We start from the raw sequence: 20,441 nt of genomic DNA, 5'->3' as shown, positions 1-20,441 counted from the left end.
AGCACTCACTTTTATTGATGGAATGACTGGATAAGAACCTTGCTTTAAGTAAATGTGATACCAAAGGCCAAACAGGCAAAAGGAAGGAGGAGGGGAGAGGTGGGGAGAATGCTTATTTGTTTGCAAGATTTAGCAGAGAATACCTATAGCTGCAAAGAATACTTATAGGCCAGTAAAGGAGTAACTATTTTTACGTTTTACTGAGAGTTTGTAAAATGTATCCATAAAAATAATGGACAAGGCCGGGTGCAGTGGCCCACGCCTGTAATCCCAGCACTCTGGGAGGCTGAGGTGGGCAGATCACGAGGTCAGGAGTTCCAGACCAGCCTGGTCAACATGGTGAAACCCCATTTCTACTAAAAATACAAAAATTAGCTGGGCACAGTGGTGTGCGCCTGTAATCCCAGCTACTTGGGCAGCTGAGTCAGCAAAATGGCTTGAACCCAGGAGGTGGAGGTTGCAGTGAGCCGAGATTGTGCCACCGCACTCCAGCCTGGGTGACAGAGCAAGACTCTACCTCAAAAAAAAAAAAAAAGGACAAAAACATTTAAAGTGTAATACAGAATTTAATGGTCTATGATTCTGCCAAAAAGCTGGACTTTTCTCATAACTCTGATGATTCAACTTCTTCGTGGATGACAGCATGGACACATACAAACCTGAGCACTTTTCAAGACTTAACCCAGGTGAGAGGCGGTGGCTCATACCTGTAATCCCAGCACTTTGGGAAGCTGAGGTGGGCAGATCACCTGAGGTCATGAGTTCTAAACCAGCCTGGCCAACATGGCAAAACCCCTTCTCTACTAAAAATACAAAAATTGGCCAAGCATGGTGGCAGACGCCTGTAATCCCAGCTACTTGGGAGGCTGAGGGTGGCGAATCACTTGAACCCAGGAGGCAGAGGTTGCAGTGAGCCAAGATTGCGCCATTGTACTCCAACCTGGGTGACAGGAGTGCAAACTCAGTCGCAAAAAAAAAAGACTTAAGCCCGTGTAGATCACTGGGGTAATTAACTTAAGTCCCTTCTACAAACATCATCAGATGTAATTACTGGAATCTATGAGCATGTATATTTGCCACGCTCTGTCCTTCAGGCTGGAGTACAGTGGCACAATCACAGCTCACTAGAGCCTCAACCTCAACCTCCTGGCTCAAGCGATCCTCCCACCTCAGCCTCCCGAGTAGCTGGGCCACAGGCACGCGCCTCAGCCAGCTAATTTTTATATTTTTTTGTAGAGACAGGTTTTCGCCGTATTGCTCAGGCTGGTCTCAAACTCCTGCACTCAAGCAATCTGCACACCTCAGCCTCCCAAAGTGCTGGCACTACAGGTGTGAGCCACCACGTCCACCCTATACATATTTTCAGGTCTCCAAAACTTTCCTCTCCACTTTCTGCTATGGAGAAATGTCACCCAGAGGCTTACTGGAACAACTGAACCAGAGAGGCTCCAGACTCAGACCAGCAGGGAGCTAAAATCAATGGTGAGGCACAAGTCTAAACATGCGGAGATTAAGCAAAGTCTGCATACTCATAAGTGGGACACCCTTCTCCTGCCTTGTTCCCCAAACATTATCAGCCAGGTTAAGTAGCCTCAACAAGAGATTATAAAATTCCTCTCTGGAACAAATGGACAGACCAAGACCTACTCACACTTAAAAGACCATTAATGTTATTCCTGGGACTATCTAAATTCAGAGGTGAAGACTAATGGCAATTCTAAAATTCATGTTCTTTTCCCTGATCATGATTCAATTAGACACAAAATACTATACTTTTTTTAAAGGTCTTTAACCTTTAAGATACTACCTGATTTTGAAATCACATATTAGAATAACTTCTGGAACAAAAATATTCCTTTTCCAGTCTTACTCTGACACCCTGGGGAAAGATGTTTAAGGAACAGAGGCTGGAGTTTTTCACACACCACTCTAAAGAAATGCAGAAAGAAACTGAAAAGCATTCAGAGTCTTACAATTTCTAGGTCCTGTTTCATGTTTATCCCACAAAAGGGAAAGGAAAAAAACAAAATAGGCAGAATGCAAATCAATCATATATATTTGGTAAGAGCTAAGCTCTGCTGGAGAGGAAATTATTGGCTAACATTAAGTTAGGGAATTTTTCATTTATTCATGTGATTCTTGTATTTTACTACAGAAAAAGCAATCAGGCCGGGCATGGTGGCTTACACCTGTAATCCCAGAACTTTGGAAGTCTGAGGCAGGTGGATGACCTGAGGTCAACAGTTCAAGACCAGCCTGGCCAACATGGTGAAACCCCGTCTCTACTAAAAACACAAATATTAGCTGAGCACAGTGGTGAGCATCTGTAATCCCAGCTACTCGGGAGGCTGAAGCAGGAGAATTGCTTGAATGCAGGAGGCGGAGTTTGTGGTGAGCCGAGATCATCTGGCCTGGGCAACAGAGTGAGACTCCATCTCAAAAAAAAAAAAAAAAGAAAAAACCAAAAAACATAACCTTGAAAAAATAAAAAGTTATATATATTTCCCACACCATTACTGATTAAAAGTACTTCAGGCCAGGTGCGGTGGCTCAACACCTTGAATTCTAACACTTTTGGGAGGCTGAGGCATAAGGATCACGTGATTCTGAGAGTTTGAGAGCAGCCTGGGCAATATGGCAAGACCCCATCTCTATTAAAAAAAAAAAAAAAGTTTTTAGTCAGCTGAGCATGGTGGCATGCACCTGAAGTCCTAGCTACTCAGGAGGCTGAGGTGGAAGGCTCACTTGAGCCCAGGAGTTCGAGGCTGTAGTGAGCCATAATAATACCACTGCACTCCAGCCTGAGCAAGAGAGTGAGACCCTGCATCCAAAAAAAAAAAAAAAAAAAAAGTACTTCAAGCACATTCATTCAGTGCAATGCAAGCTACTACCGCTTAGCATTACTTAGAGAGATACAGGATCTAATTAAATAACCCTGCTTAGCAAACTGCCTTCTAAGAGGATCACTAGAAGTAAACTTTTTTTTTTTTTTTTCTTGAGACAGGGTCTCACTCTGTCACCTAGTTAGAGTGCAGTGGATCTCAGTTCACTGCTACCTCCATCTCCCAGGATCAAGCAATCCTCCCACTTCAGCCTCCCAAGCAGTTGGAACCACAGGTGTGCATCAACATGCCCAGCTAATTTTTTGTATTTTTGATAGAGATGTGGTTTTGCCATGTTGTCCAGGCTGGTCTGGAACTCCTGAGCTCAATCACTCTGCCTGCCTTGGCCTCCCAAAGCACTGGGATTACAGGTGTGAGCCACTGCTCCCAGCCTTATTTTTAAGTTACAAAAAATACCACGAGTGAGAAGGTGAAAGGGATCGTCCCATTTTAAATTATGCACTGCTGTACTGTAAATTTTAAATTTAAAAAAGATCAAGTTTTCAAAGTTTTTGCTCTTGGGACTCTTTTATACTCTTGAAAGTGGAGGACCGCTGCCCCCCCCCCCAAAAAAAACTTTATGTTGATTACATCTATCAATATTTACTGTATTTGCAGTTAAAGCAGAAAACTTTAAAATATTTGTCATTAAAAAAATAATAATAGCTGGGCAGGGTGTCTCACGCCTGTAATCCTAACACTTTGGGAGGCCGAGGCAGGCGATCACTCGAGCCCCCAACTTCAAGACCAGCCTGGGCAACATGGCAAAGCCCATCTCAAAAAATAAATTAATTAATTAATCCATTACTTGTTAACATACATCTTGTATTTTAAAAATATTTTTAATAAAAATTAGAGGACTATCACAGTTTTACATTTTTGCAAATCTCTTTAACATCTAGCTTAATAAAGACATCCTGATTCTCACATCTACTTTCCCATTCAATCTGTGTATTAGATTACTTTGAAGAATATAAAGGAAATCTAGCCTTATGAAGCTCTATAGAGTTTGGAAAAAATAGAGTATTTTTATTAAAATGCTCTAGCTTTTTCAGATAACTTTTGATATTCTTTGATCCTTCACTGAAACTCAACAAATGGCAGGTTCTTAAAGGCTGCTGCAATGCAGGAATCTGAAACCATATCAATGAATATTTCCCACTCTGATAAACTGAAATTCATTGGTCTATCTTCCATTTCCAATGGATCTTTTCATCCAGGCATGATTTTGTAATATCATGCATTGGTTATTTGGAAAATATTAGTTCACTGAGTTACGCAGTTCTTCCAAATGTTGACATATTTCACTATGCAACTTCAACATAACACATTCATTAATATCACACTGATCTTATCAAAAAAGTCAAGTATTGGGAAACTGTCAAGCTCACAGTGGCAAATACGTCTTCCAAAGTTCTATTTTCACTTGAAAGCTTAAATTTTATCATTAGTAACAAATATTGTCAGTTGTTTTCCTTGCAGTGACAGGCGCACTTTGTTTATTTTCATGAAAATGTATGCCAAATACCCAAGTCTGTATAACCATACTTTGCCAGCCATTTTTTTCAAGTAAAAATGGTATTCCATTTAAAAAGCTCACAACTCAACTCCAGAAGTTCTTTTCCCTGAGTTAACCATCAGATTTGATATTCAATAAAGTGTTTTACAGGTACTTTTCATTTCATCATACAAAATATATTTTAAAATGTACTCAACGACTGAGATACAATAAAATTAGTAAGTTTTACTGTTTCATGAAGGACATAAAGTTTAACTGGCATGTTTTTTTAATTCCAAGTACATAGTGATGAACAACACAGCTACTAGCACGATTTAGTGCCACTGCCTTAATTTGTGCCAAGGTGCTGGCGGTTTTACCCACCAATGATTTTGCAAATGTCAGCACAGCAAATAATGCCTTACTATTATAAGGAAAATCATTTTGACCTGGAGAACATCCAGAAAAACTTCAGGAACCACCAGGGGCCTGAGAAACAGACTTTGAAAACCTCTGTAATAACCGATGCATTACTTGTATAATTTTTAAAAAGATAATTTTTACTAAACATTCCACTATAACAAATATTTAAATAAATATACACACACGTGATAATATACTAAAATACCAATAACCCGGTACCTCATACACAGCAGATACCCAAAAATATAATAAATAACAGAATGTGATAATTCTTGAATAAATAACAATTACTGAGAATCTACTATAAGCCAGTTTCTGAGCCAGTTCTGTGCCTCTTCAGTCCCCTTCTTGGGTAACTTACAGAAGCCCACAGACCAGAATGATGATTTTAACATATGAGAAAAAATATTTACTCTGAAATCTTTCCAATCTTTAAGATTAGACTTGCATGACTGCAAGAAAAAGTCTTAAAATTCACCATAAAGCACAAGATAGCATGTTAAGTTCTATTTTAAGCACTATGCCATGAGCTTTTTTAAAAACAGGCTTGCTCACATTCAGAAACCCAAATACAAAATGAAATGCTTTGGCTGTGCACTGCCAGAACTGCATAAAGACGCTGCATTCCATTTCTCCTCAAGCTATACAACCCTTACCTGTGATGTTTTCATTCCTATTGTTAAGTGAAACTCCAGCACTAATACTATAGAGGTTACATTAAATGTGGCAATTATTTTTTTAAAAAACCCAGTAGTGTATAGCAAAACCATCAAAACAAGTTCTTAAGAACTTTTAACCATATACATTGATAAATTCAAGTGGTAAATCTCTATAAACATACATATGGAATATTATGCACTGTTAAAAAGAATGAAACCATCTCATTGTTTGGACATGTCATGGAAAGAGCTTCACTATTTATTGTGAAAAAAAGCAAATTGTAGGATGTTATGTATAGTATGATCTCACTTATGGTTTTAGGAAAGATATTTATGTACATGTACATTCACTTAAGTTCCTTCTGTGTGTCTAGTTTTGTTCTCATCTAGACATACACACACACAATAAATTAAAAATATTATACAGACATACACATTTAAATGCCCATGCAGAGAAAAAAAAGAATACAAGGCCAGACACAAAAAGTGACATATTTTTATTTCATTTATATTAAATGTCCAAAATAGGCAAGTCTACAGAGACTGAAAATAGATTATCAGTTGCCTAGGGCTAAGAGTGAGGTAAGGTTTAGGAAGGAGATTATGCTAAAAGGATGTAGTTGCTTTTTGAGGTGAAAAAATATTCTAGAACTGATTGTGGTTAATGGTTACACAACTTTGTGAATATACCAAAAACCACCTGATTGTGCACTTTAAATAGGTGAACTGTAATGGGATATGTTGATTTTATCTCAATAAGGCTGTTACCTCCCCCTGCCCACCCAAATAAGAATACACAGATATACACCAAAGTGATTGCCTCTAAGAATGAAGATGATGAGGTCTTTCCATTTTTACCCTATTTACGGTTAGATTATTACAATGAGAATTGTATTCATTTATTATCTCTATAACGTAAAATAATGTAAAAGGTAAATCTAAAACAGTCCTTCATAAATTATTCTGGATTTAATGTTATTCAAGTTCATCTAAGCAGCAACAAGAAAAAAGAGCGAAGATACGACCCTAAGAATATTTTCAATTTAGATTGTCTTACAAACAACAGCATCAGGCCCCACTCTCTGACAGAAACAAATCTTGAACATAATTTGTTCATCTGACACACGTATATTAAAAACACCTACTGTGTCCTCAGAGTAGGGATGGGAGAATGGAGGGGGTACAAACAGAACACAAGCCAACAAAAAGACGCAAACGAACAGCTCTGGCTTTAAGTTAAGGGCTTTTGCTATATAGCTGAAGAGACAAAACACACACACAAAGTGGACTGGGGTCAGACTATAGAAAATCTTGAATACTAGACTTAGAACTAAGACTTTATCCAGTTTTTGATGGAAAGCTATTCAAAGTTTTTATAGATAGGAGTGACAGAATGAAAGGAGTGTTTTGGTGAAATTAACCCAGCAACCAAAGGGGGGAAACTGAAAGCAGTGAATAGCAGAAAAGGTAAGAAAGAGATGAAGTTTTCAAAAATAGGAACATTTTACAACAGTCCTGTGAGAGTTACTGATACCTCCAATACTAATTAATGTTCAAAGGATTTTAATGTTTGTTTTGTCTGCTTGATCTAAGGAAAAGCTGAAAAAAAAGGTGGTTTCTTCATTTTGATGAATTTTAGAAGTTCATAGCTAAGAATGAAGATTTACCAGAAAACTCTGAAGGAACGTTTCTAGGGAATTATCTTTTCATGTGACACTACTGAAACCAAGAGTACAGGGAATCAAAAGTAACAGGAGTTGCACAATTTTTAACATGGAAGGGCAAGTATAGTCACAAACATCTAACAAAAAGTGCAGTGGCAATTAGTACTACTTCTGAAATTGATAGTTAATGACAACTAAGTACTTAAAAATTGTCTCTACTGCCTATTTCAAAGAAATTCTAATGATAAAATGTTACATAAACGCAGATTTAGGTGAAGACCAAATTCTAAGGAATCAAATTTAGAGTACGATCAATTTCCTCAAGTTCCTTCCACATGCGCTACTTTTCAGATGTTGCACAAACAGCATGTTAATTCACATATGCATTTACTAATCGGTTTAACTCCTAAAGGTTTTTACTAAAAATAAAAATGCTTTCATTGCCTATGTTAACTTTCTAAAACCAGATCCTGGGCCAGGCACAGTGGCTCACACCTATAATCCCGGCACCTTGGGAGGCCAAGGCAGGTGGATCACGAGGTCAAGAGATTGAGACCAACCTGGCCAACATGGTGAAACCCTGTCTCTACTAAAAATACAAAAATTAGCTGGGCGTGGTGGCACCTGTCCATAATCCCAGCTACTTGGGAGGCTGAGGCAGGAGAATTGCTTGAACCTGGGAGGCAGAGGTTGCAGATCCTTGAAACAATGTTACCTCCCAATTTAATACTATGGCAACACTTTGTTTTGAGATTAAAAATATGAGTAAAGCAAAGTCTTATTTCCATTTTCTCTATATTAATGTTCAGTATTGTGTTTGGTTTTTGGGGGATTTTTTTTTTTTTTTTTTTGAGACAGAGTCTTACTCTGTCGCCCAGCCTGGAGTACAGGGGCACGATCTCGGCTCTCTGCAACCTCCACCTCCCGGGTTCAAGCAATTCTCCTGCCTCAGCCTCCTGAGTAGCTGAGATTACAGGTGCGCACCACCACGCCCAGCTAATTTTTGTATTTTTAGTAGTGACAGGGTTTCACCATGTTGGTCAGGCTGGTCTCGAACTCCTGACCTCGTGATCCGCCTGCCTTGGCTCCCAAAGTGCTGGGATTACCATGCCTGGCAATATTCAATATAGTTTTAAAATGCCAGTTAAGGCCGGGCACCGTGGCTCAAGCCTGTAATCCCAGCACTTAGGGAGGCCGAGGTGGGCGGATCACGAGGTCAGGAGATCGAGACCATCCTGGCTAACACGGCGAAACCTCGTCTCTACTAAAAATACAAAAAACTAGCCGGGAGTGGTGGCAGGCACCTGTAGTCCCAGCTACTCGGGAGGCTGAGGCAGGAGAATCACTTGAACAAAGGAAGCAGAGATCGCAGTGAGCCGAGATCTCGCCATTGCACTCCAGCCTGGGCAACAGAGTGTGACTCCGTCTCAAAAAAAAAAAAAAAAAAGCCAGTTAAAAACTGACAAGCATCGGCTAGGCGTGGTAGCTCACACCTGTAATCCCAGCACTTTGGGAGGCCGAGGCAGGTGGATCACGAGGTCAGGAGATGGAGACTATCCTGGCTAACACGGTGAAACCCCGTCTCTACTAAAAATACAAAAAGTTAGCTGGACGTGGTAGCTGGTGCCTGTAATCCCAGCTACTCAGGAGGCTGAGGAGAATGGCGTGAACACGGGAGGCGGAGCTTGCAGTGAGCTGAGACTGTGCGACTGCACTCCAGCCTGGGCCACAGAGCAAGACTCCGTCTCAAAAAAACAAAAAAACAAAAAAAACTGATAAGCATCTAAATAAGGTACAAAAACTTGCAATATTTGATCACTGTGATATAATTTCCAAAATCAAACATACTTGCATACTTGAAATTCTACTATTCATAGAATAGTATGAATAGATTATAAAATACTATTTCATAAGCAGTTTCATACTTTATCAAACATTCTGATGCCGAAGTAATGTTTGCTTACATTTTGTAAAACCTGTATCTGCCATCATTTAATAATCTTATCTCACACATTACAGAAACATAAACAATAAAGCTATGACAATGAACAAACCAAGAATGACTAATTTATTTCTCTGAAAACATTTTATCTAACTTGCAGAGTGGGCGCAGTGGCACAGTGCCTCACACCTGTAAAAACCATTTGCAGGCTGAGCACAGTGGCAGAGTGCCTCACACCTGTAATCCCAACACTTTGGGAGGCCGAGGCAGCATTGCTTGAGGCCAGGAGTTTGAGACCAGCCTGGGCAATACAGCGAGACCCCTGTCTCTAGAAAAATAAAAGAAACATTTGTATTGCTTTCTTTTGTTTTTTGAGACAGAATCTCACGCTGTCGCCCAGGCTGGAGTCCAGTGGCACAATCTCGCTGCCACCTCTGCCTCCCAGGTTCAAGCAATTCTCCTGCCTCAGCCTCCTGAGTAGCTGAGATTACAGGCACCCGCCACCATGCCCAGTTAATTGTTTGTATTTTTAGTAGAGATGGGGTTTCACTATGTTGGTCAGGCTGGTCTTGAACTCCTGACCTCGTGATCCACCCGCCTTGGCCTCCCAAGGTGTTGGGATTACAGGCGTGAGCTGTGAGTCACGGTGTCCAGCCTGCACTGCTTTCTAAAGCACAAAAAAGATCTGTCATATCAATGTATTTAGTTAAAATAAAACATCTGCAAACTTTGGTACAAGGCTGTAAAGACACTGCAAAAAAAGTAGAATAATCTAAGCCTGGCACGGTGGTTCACGCCTGTAATTCCAGCACTTTGGGAGGCCGAGATGGACGAATCACAAGGTCAGGAGATCGAGACCATCCTGACTAACACGGTGAAACCCCATCTCTACTAAAAAAATACAAAAAAATTAGCAGGGTGTAGTGGCGGGTGCCTATAGTCCCAGCTACTCCAGAGGTTTAGGCAGGAGAATGGTGTGAACCCGGCAGGTGGAGCTTGCAGTGAGTCAAGATCATGCCACTGCACCCCAGCCTGGGCAACAGAGCAAGACTCCGTCTCAAAAAAAAAAAAAAAAAAAAAAAAGTAGACTAATCTGATAGGGACTATTTGAACAAAATACAATGTAAGCTTTCAAATGATCATACAGCCCTGTATTTACTAGTCTGGATAGACATGAAAATAGCAGATTATAAATAAAAAAGTGTTGTATCTTTTTGTGATGAATATACATATACATATGCTCACAGAGAGAAAGTCTAAATGCATAAATACCCAGATGTTAACCATGATATTTCTGAGTGTTGGGGGTTACAGGTACTGTTTATTTTTCTGCTTACTTTTCAGATTCTCTGAAATTTTCCCAAGCAAAATGACACTTACCAAAATTAATGTGTATGATTCCAACTAACAAACTCCAAACTTTTTGAAAGGAAGCTTGCAAAATGCCCTAGGAATATCCAAAAATACCCTAGCATAGAGCTTTCCCAAAAGGGAAAGTATCAGCAACAACATAAGTAGAAATTTTTGTGAACTGGGCACCCTAGAGGACTCCAGGTCTGCTGTAGTACCTTTAAGGAGGCCTACACAAGACGTAGGCTCAAGTCCCTGCCACTTTTATTTGTATGACCTTGCAATAGTCACTTACCCTTTCTGGGCTCACTTTCTCTATCTATAAAAAGGATTTAGTTATCACTCGCCTTTCCTACCTCAAAGAACTGCTGGAAAGATCAAAAGAGATAATGCAATATATTATGAACTGCAAAGTACTATATAAATAAGATATTATTATTCAAACATTAAAAAAGCAAGATGCTTCATGCCAGGGTCAAATACTTCAGAAAACACCACAGCCAACTCTATGAAGTAATGAATCCGTTTTTGGTCATTGTTTTTTAAAGGCTACATCTCATCATAAACATCCAGTTTTTCTGGGACTTGGATACTTTTTCCCAGTTCCCACTACAACCATTGGCCACTTTATTTTCTTATCCCTGGTTACCAGCAAGAAAGGGTACAAATTATACTAAACTCAAAAGCCTCAGCAAGAACCCTGGAGCAGCATGCTGATGGAGTTCACCAGGAGAAACCCAAGGTTAATCAGCTATGGACTCGCCACTAAGCACTACTGCAATCAACAGGGATTACAAGAGACTCTTTGAAGAGAAAGACAATGCAATCGCCCAGGAGAAAACGGTGGATAAAAAGAAGGCAGTATTTCAAAACAATCATATGAAATACTTAGAAACTATACTGTAGTACTTTATAAACTATACTGTAGTGTTTTTTAAATACTGTTCATAAAAATAATGACATAAAACAAAAGCCATCTAAATGTGGCACTTGACAAAAGCAAGTTACAGAGATTCAAATCAAATCCATGAATAAACTGTCAGACGTACTTGCCTCTATCTGAAATAAAAGCAGACAAACTACAGCGTAAGGATCAAAATTAAGTGGCTATTTCTTGAAAATAAAGAGGCAGAAAAGAACAATAGAATTCACTGACACACTTATAGGAACTTTTATAATTATGGTTTCTCTTTCCATTTAATTTCATTATTTACTCCACTAAAATGACGATGAGCTTCTTCTCTCCCACTCTTCTTCCTGCAAATTAAAATGGCAATATAATTTGGTTTGAGTTTTACTCCAAAAAAAAACCGTATTTTTTTTTAAAGTACTTTAAGAGGAGCTGCATGAAGCTGTCAGCTTATTAACCACCAAGATCATCTGGCCATCACACCCTCCTGCTTCTAAGTTCCTAAAGATGACAAAATGCCCTCCACATTCTTAAAATGTCATTTATGGGTATTCCCCTAATGAAAAATTAAGCCTTTCATAAACAAATGTGCATAGAGAATTCATTTTGATATGTATGATTCACAATCTAATTTTTATTGGCAATATCTTGAAGTGTTGCAGCTTGCGCAATTCCTACAGGGGATAAAGATCTATCCGTTTTTCCCATCTGATCTTTGCAGATTTCTTATAGATTTAAAAGGACTCACTAAAAAAGCCATGAGGAAAATAATTATGAATACAATCCACAGCAAAATGAAGTACGGGGCTGAAACCTAAGATAATGAAAAGTCACTGAATGTTATGCAAAGCTTCACAGTTGAAGTACTCTATTCCCATTTAAAATTTCAAAAAAACTAGATTTTCTTCTTCTTACTGATTTTTCGTATATTAGGAATGCATATTTACCTCCAAAAAATCACAAACAAAAAGCCTTCCGAAAATATCATTTCCAAAAGGAGTATCTGCCAAACCTTACTGCACAGAAAATTATATATACACATTCTTTTTTAACACATTCTCAAATAACTATGGTAGGCGTTCCTGAGATCACCTCCTCCACCCCCCAAAAAAAGAACAGCAAATCTAACCACAATAAAGTATTAACCAAATTTTTTTAATGCAGTTATCACCAGCTAAGCAATTTATCACACAGCTCCTCAAAGTCTCAGACACACACAATGACATACCAACATGTCAAAACAGTTATTATAATTTGAAAAATTATACAACAGGAACATAAAAGTAGGAAAAAAAAAACTTCCCCTGGAAAAACTCAAGTAGATTTGGGAGAGAGCAAAAAACGAGACTAATTTTAGAAAAATAACATTTCTTCAAGTGTTTGGTGTTTATCTGATACTGGTTCACTTTCGTAAAGAGAAACTTTACCTAACAAGACTCACACCAGGGATCTGATCTATCCCCAAAGGCACTTTCTTAAAATGAGAAAGAACAAAGAAGGAAATCTCTCAGCATGTGCTTTCCATACTAGTTTCTTTGGACAGCATCAAGAGTGACAATATAGTCTGCACAAGCTTTTCGGCTTTATTCTATGGTCCATGTATAACAACTGATTAGCTATCATTCAAAAGAACTCCTAACAAAATAAATATTAGAAGGCAAAGATCACAGCAACATGATGACTCTATCATAAGAGAAAAATCATAGAAAACATGTCGTAAAGTTGTGTGCTTTTTTTTTATTTCAAGGGTTAACTATCTCCAAATATTCAAATTCCTAAGGCTTTCTCATTTCAGTCAAGAGTTTGAAACTGGAGAAAACCCAAAACCATCCATTCTAAATCTGCTCTCCCTTAAATAAGTTGTAATTATAAGTACAGTTTAAAAGAATGACACTCAAAGCCAATACTTTAATATACAAATCTTGGAGTGTAAACATTGTGAAGTTATTAGGAGAAAAGATCTTTCGGTGAGGATATTCCACAGGAAAAACTCTACAGAATCAAATCTGGCATTTGGTTGTTCTAGAAGTTGTCGTTTCATTAAAACGGAGAAAAAAATTAAATAATTTGTATTAATTATAAAAAGAAGACTCTCTCCAAAGATTAACAATTGTATATCCCAATCTCCACTCTGACAGAGATGTCAGTTCTCTGGGTCGAGACATAACCAGCTGCTGGGTTCACACACACAGGAAGCCACAGAGAAGATCGCGTTCAGAGCCTCGAAATAATACGCGTTAGTTAAGAACTGCCTGCTACTAAACCAAAATTATTCAAGCGGAGCCCCATTTGTCACAATCCAATCATAAGGGTTCCACCCCCCCTCCCCCAACTGCTTGTGTAGTGGTATATCTGCTTCGGTAAAGAAGCCATCATCAGGTAAAGATGGGGTGGGAGAAAAGCGGGGAAAAGGGGGCACCCTTTCATCTAATTTCGTGAGGCGTGAGTAATTGGTACAGTTAAGAGGAACGTTCTATTTATCGGGGGTTAGAGTAGCATGAGGGGAGAATTTCGTTCAAATCAACATGGCCAGCAAGATGTCCCTACAAACAAAAGGCAATGGGGGGATATAAACACGAACCATTCACCTCCATCAGCTACAGCATCGCCATCATGGTGTGTGCAGAGACCCCCAAAGGCTCCTCTCACCCTCCACACCAGCCAAGGCAAGAGAAGGGAGAGAGGTAGCTACATCCCCCTCTCCCAACACTGCTTCCAAAGACACACTCTTCGAGGGGGTTTCTCCCCTCGGCTGCCCGGAATCAGAGAGAGAGTAACGTCCCGCCCAGGCTGACTCTCCCCCGCTACCTCTCAGCCGAACCCCAATGCCGGCCCGGGGCTCGCTAAACTTTACCAGAGCTTCTCCCCCAGATCCCCACCCTATCGCCCCGGGATCGCGTTTCCCTCAAGCGGGGCACCCCAGGCGCTTCCTGACAAGCGAGCAGCCGGGGAGAGCCGAGTCCGGGGCGGGGGCGACAGGGATCCACGGAGGGGCGGGGCGGCCGGAGCCAAGTTCCCGGGGGTCTGAGAAGAGCGCCTGACAGGAGCCCGGGACTGCAAAGGAGGAAGAGGAAGCGGCCACGGGGAGCTTTCCCAATCCCCCCTACAAGAGCACCCTGCCCCCAGCCCCAGCTCCCCATGGGGGGCGGGGAGGCTAACTAGAAGGTGAAAAAGCCGAGCCCAGGAGACAGCTGCAGCCCCTACCTCCCGACTCCCTATCTCTTCCCCCGCCACCCCCGCCAGAGGCGCCCACAACAATAACACGCCGGGGACGACCCGTCAGCGCCCCCGAGGCACCCGGGGCCCGCGGCCCGCCGCAGGCGGGCCCCCTCTGCTGAGACCGGGCGCGCCTCTCTCCCTACAACTCCAGGCCCGGGTGGAGTCAGGCCCGAGCGGCCCCCCAGGGTCGGACCCATCCCCCCAGGCACCAGAGGCGCCGTCGCCGCGGCCGAATATTAGAAGTGAATTCGAGCTGCGCTTTACCTTTAGTTCCGCACTGTCCGCCATCTTGCGTCTGTCAGCGCAAGCGCAGTGAACCTCGCCGGGGGCCGCCGCTAGACCCGCCCCTCTAGCCGGCCTGGCCCCGCCCCGGCCCGCCCCTCCACCTTCCCAGCCCGCCTCTGGCCTCCGCCCCGCTTAGTGCGCTCGAAGCCCCGCCCCGGACACGTACAACTGCGAGACAGGCACGTTCTATTTAAATAATGGCGCCAAGCGGCGAGGTTTGACAGTTACTGCCCCCTCGGCCTCCCAGCCCCCCATCCTCGCTCAGCCAGCGCCTCCCGGGAAGGGCAGGGGCGAGAGGGATGCTGGCCTGAGCCCCATCTCTCCGCGGTCCGTGGAACGCTTCTGCATAGCTTCGACGCCTACGGTCACAGAAACAATGCTGTCTTCCAACCCCTAATAAGCAAGGCTTTTTCAGCACCTGCTACTTGCGAGGCTACCAGTGGGCTAAAAATAGAAATCCGTTACATTTAAGGGGCCCTTAATGAAGCATTTCTAGCATTATTGGCTCAGATCCTCCTCTTGATAACGCGGTGAGGTAGGCAAGGAAGAGATAATTCCCAGGGTATAGATTCAGAAATGAAAGCTCAGAAAGGAAAAGTGACTTGCACAAACAAGAATTTTAGCGAGGTGGCGTAAGACAAAATTTTGAAGGTGTTCATTAACATTTTTGTTTAAAAAAAATGTATTTAGTGACTATCTGTTGGCTTTGTGCTAACGGCTAAATATACATTGGGGAATCAAAGTCCCTGCCCTTCTGTAGTTCTCTAATGGGGAATCAGACAAGTGAACGAACAAAGATACAATTTCAAATGTTATTTTTTGAGCACCAGAAGGGAGCAAACGGTCCATTGAGAAAGAAGAAGGGTTTGGGAGATGTACTTAATTCTGGGAGAGTTTTATCCACTAAATTGACATTTAAGTAGACTTGATGGCAGGATTATTTCATTCTTTTTTGTCTCTACTAAAAGCCTTCTGGGCCGGGCGCGGTGGCTCAAGCCTGTAATCCCAGCACTTTGGGAGGCCAAGACGGGCGGATCACGAGGTCAGGAGATCGAGACCATCCTTGCTAACACGGTGACACCCCGTCTCTACTAAAAAATACAAAAAACTAACCGGGCGAGGTGGCGGGCGCCTGTAGTCCCAGCTACTCGGGAGGCTGAGGCAGGAGAATGGTGTAAACCCGGGAGGTGGAGCTTGCAGCGAGCTGAGATCCGGCCACTGCACTCCAGCCTGGGCGACAGAGCGAGAGACTCCGTCTCAAAAAAAAAAAAAAAAAAAGCCTTCTATATACCTCCTCCCCAATCCCCACTTTTTACTAATCAACTTTGCCTCATACCTCATGGAAAAAATGAAGGATATCAAATAAACTCCCTTCTCACCATCAAAACTACCCTTATCTGCATAGAACATCTGGGTTACTATGAATAAAGTGTCCCTGCGCCTAGGAAGGCCAGTACCTTTACCAGTGACCTGGATTTTTTTCACGCACATTCCTAAGGATTTTGCTCCTACCATTACCTGCCCTCCAGCATCATTAGTTTTTCCCCTCTCAGTTGAATTGCTCCTATCAGCATATAAATATACTGAAATTTCTCCCATCTAAAATAAACTTCCTTTGACTCCAAAATTGCCTCTAGGAACTGCCCTATTTTTCTGCTATCTTCATAAATTCTCAGAAAGGTTTTTCAAGATCTCTCCAATAGTGCTTGTTCCTACTTCTCACTTCACATTCACTTCTCAGTCTACCCTGATCCAGCTTTGACTTCCATCATTAGTATCACTTATCAAGATTACTAATGATCTTGTTTCCAAAGGCAATTGCCAATTCTCTATCCATATCTAAATTGACCTTTCTGTAGAATCGTGAATAATTGACATGGCTCCTTTGATTTGAAACACTTTTCTCCCTGAACTTACCTACACATCACAGATAGTCCTGTTCCCTCACTGGGCCTCCTTTTTGTTTGCTGATTTCTCCTCTTTGGCTCAATCTTTAAATGTTGTACTGCTCCAGGACTCGGTCCTTGCATTCTTCTCTATTTTATCACTGGGTGATCTTGTCTAACGGGTTGACTTGAAGTCTATATGCTCATGACTTTGAAAATGCTCTCTAGCCTAAACCACTCCATTGTCAAGAAACAAAACTAAAACAAATTGAGATTAAATATCTCATTGGCATTATTGCAATCCTAGAATTGGACAACCCTTCATTCCACAAAATAGAATAAATGTTGCAATGAATCAAGCAGAGGATGTTAGCTTTAGAGACAGAAAATAGACTGAAGAAGGCAGAAACAACAAAAAGCAGATTGGTCATGTCAAAGTTACTTTTCTTTCAGGTGGAGACATGGAGACAGAACAACAGAAAGAAAATGGATTGGTTAACATTGGGTTACTTCAGATATTCTATTTTAAGGATTAAAACAGAGGAAATTTCATTATCATGGCTGTTAAAGATTAAAACTGTTCTGTTTAGAAAATTGGTCTCTCTCTCATGATTTTTTGTAAAACCAGATAACTCAGTTTTGTTTTAGTGAACATGGGTGACACCATTTTGATTTTTAGTCTAGTCTGGAGGCCTGATGCAGGAATTTGGTTCAAAACAATGGCATCCTGTGATTTTTATTTAACAATTAACCTAGGTGAAATTGTGACACTAAGACTGAGGGCATTAGCACTACCCTCACTTAACATCATTCTGGTTTTCTAGTCTCAACACATCATTTATAGATTACAGTGTCCTCACAATTATGCATTTCTGTCATTGCAGGTGAAGAGAGACCACTTGACATTCAACAGTTGGCTGTACACAAACATTTAAAACTTTTTGAGAGAACATAGTTGAGAATTATGACTATCAGGTAGACAATGCCAAGAGTTCAGAGTATGCTTCTTAGCTAGGGTTGCCATAAACCAAACCAACTAAAATCATATAGATCAAAGAATGAGCCAGATGAGAAATCTACCTGTTTTAACCAAGTAGCCTGCTAACTTTTTGAAACTGAGTCTCTATAATACCAGATTATGTACAACAACAAGTGTCAGCAACAGCACAGATTTCCCCCTGTTTGGTTAGTAGGTAGCCATTCTGTCATCTAGCATCTCAGGAATTGGTTAAATTGAAGCAAAGAGTGCTAACTCTACGAAAGAGGCCACTAGTAAAATTTGAACAAACAGTTGCATTAGGGATGTTGCTAAAGTTACCCACTAGGTGGAATAAAAGCTCTCTTGGGTCCTGTAAAGGTTTGGGTTTGACGTGTTACACTTTATCAACTTACCCACAAAAACAACTGATTGTGAAATTTTAACTACAGCATTATCCTGCCAAGTGGAACAGGTGGGCAAAAGCAAGAAAAAATTAAGAAGGGAAAGAGTCTTATTATGGTAGCGAGTCTTCTTCTGACAGTCTTGGAAAACACTGTCCACAACATGATGTCAGCAATTTCTCATCCTGGTTTGCAGTTTAAATGTCTCTGGCTGTGGCATCAGGTGTTCTGCTGAACCCTCTGTGTGGTTCCCTCATCAAGCATGGGACTTATCCCTTGAAATTTATATCGAGTTGTTCAGCTTAGCAGTTTTTGTTCATGGTTGGAGAATTGTAGTCAGATATTGAAGGCAATGAGAACTCAGGATCCAGTCTAGTCTATAGATATATGATAAAAACTCAAAAACAATGAACAAAGCTGCAATCTAATAACAGGTGTATTATAGTTTTCATCAGAAACATAATTTTTCTCTCTACAGTCATTCCTGTTTCCACCAAAGATAATCATGGTAAGACCAATTTGTTTTTTTAAATTATTTTAGTTTCAAACTTGACCTGATTATTTACATAAGTGCAGCAAGAATAACCACATAAGCTTCTTTTAAATTTATTTTGCTGGAAATGGTGACGACGAGTCTCAGATTGGACTTTTAAAAACCTCTTGATGTTAGGAAGTCAAACCAAGGCAGACATCAGACTTTGCCTGCAATATCTAATATCTTGAGGTTTCTGGGCCTGCCTGAAAGTGACAACTGTTGTTCACTATAAGGCTGAGATCCCTTGAAAATTGGCATTCTATGATTCTATGCACATTTTAAAATATGACGTTGCTATATATATATGAATATATATATATGAATGATATGGTTTGGCCCTGTGTCACCAACCAAATGTCACCTTGAATTGTAATAATTCCCAGATGTCAAGGGCAGGACTAGGTGGATATGATTGAATCATTATCAATTCAATTGATAATGAATGAATGAACAGCACTGGTGGCGGGGGGGGGGCGGGGGCGGCGGAATCCCCCCGTGCTGTGCTTGTGATAGTGAGTTCTCAGGAGATCTTATGGTTTTATAAGGGGCTTCCCCCTTTGCTCGGCAACCATTCTCTCTCCTGCCACCCTGTGAAGAGGTACCTTCTACCATGATTGTAAGTTTCCTGAGGCATTCCCAGCCATGCAGAACTGAGTCAATTAAACCTCTTTTCTTTATAAATTACCCAGTCCCAGGTATGTCTTCATAGCAGCATGAGAACAGACTAATACAATATGACACTGCAATCAAAGCTTTGGTAATGTAACCAATATTTCCAGTTGTATTTTGTTAAAGAGAAGAGCTTCTTATTGAACTTATGCAAATAACTATATTGTCATAAAAATAAGAATCTTCATGATTAGTTTACAAATGTTGGAGGAATTAAGTAGGAAGGAAAAGCAAATGTTTGAATTTTTGTTTGCAAAAGTATGCCTTACCAAATTGCTATAAGCTATCAGTAGCTTAAAAGAAAAAAGGTTTTCTTAAATATTGAAAAAGAAAACCTATTAAAAGAGAGCCAGCAAGGTTTCAAATTTTATTTATTTTTCTTTCTTTCTTTTTTCTTTTCTTTTCTTTTTTTTTTTTTTTTTTGAGACAGAGTCTTGCTCTTTTACCCAGGCTGGAGTACAGTGGCACAATATTGGCTGACTGCAACCTCCGCCTCCAGGATTCAAGTGATTCTCTTGCCTCAGCCTCCTGAGTAGCTGGGATTACAGGTGCCCAGCACCATGCCTGGCTAATTTTTGTATGTTTTGTAGAGACAGGGTTTCATCATGTTGCCCAGACTGGTCTTGAATTCCTGAACTCAAGCGATCCACCCACCTTGGCCTCCCAAAGTGCAGGGATTACAGGTGTGAGCCACCATACCTGACCTCAAATTTTAAAAGCTGTAAAAACATCCTGATTTCTCTCTTTCATTCACCTCCCAAATGAATCCATCAGCCGGTCCAACTGACTCTAAATCAAAGCCCAAGCCAGTTCATTTCACTGCATCTCCACTATCATCATCCATTGATGCTTATTTTTGGACCCATTACAAGCTGCCATAGTCTCAAAACTGCTGGTAAAACTACCTAACTCAAAGGGCCACGTTATGACTTCCATGGCCCTAGGCACTTTTGCTTTCTTGGTTTCTGTGCTACAGTAGAAATATATACAGTTGACGCTTGAACAACACGAGTTTGAACCACGCAGATGCACTCATATGTGGACTTTTTTCCTGCCTGTGACACCTCTGAAATGGCAAGACCAACCCCTGGTCTTTCTCCTCTCTCTCAGCTACTCAATGTGAAGACAAGGATGAAGAT

At 40.9% G+C, this 20,441-nt stretch overlaps 1 protein-coding gene across 2 annotated transcripts in view; it reads right to left on the bottom strand.

The window, feature by feature from the left end:
- Nucleotides 1-14,983, bottom strand: part of PIAS1 (protein inhibitor of activated STAT, 1) — a 138,251-nt gene extending 123,268 nt beyond the window's left edge. The window contains exons 1-2 of one of the 2 annotated variants that reach the window (XM_011968664.1): nt 13,917-14,827; nt 13,236-13,350 (exon numbers count right to left, since the gene is read on the bottom strand). In XM_011968664.1, the coding sequence (XP_011824054.1) occupies nt 13,236-13,265 (30 nt within the window). In that variant the 5' untranslated portion in view covers nt 13,266-13,350; nt 13,917-14,827. Of the gene's footprint in view, nt 1-13,235; nt 13,351-13,916 lie in introns of both variants that reach the window. The other variant, XM_011968670.1, reaches the window with a different exon arrangement.
- Nucleotides 14,984-20,441: the final 5,458 nt, after the last annotated feature.

Source organism: Mandrillus leucophaeus, unplaced genomic scaffold (assembly GCF_000951045.1).
Source record: "Mandrillus leucophaeus isolate KB7577 unplaced genomic scaffold, Mleu.le_1.0 Scaffold12, whole genome shotgun sequence".
NCBI classification, from domain to species: Eukaryota; Metazoa; Chordata; class Mammalia; order Primates; family Cercopithecidae; genus Mandrillus; species Mandrillus leucophaeus.
The sequence above is the reverse complement of the archived record's forward strand: the minus strand, read 5'-3'. Positions and strand labels throughout refer to the sequence as shown.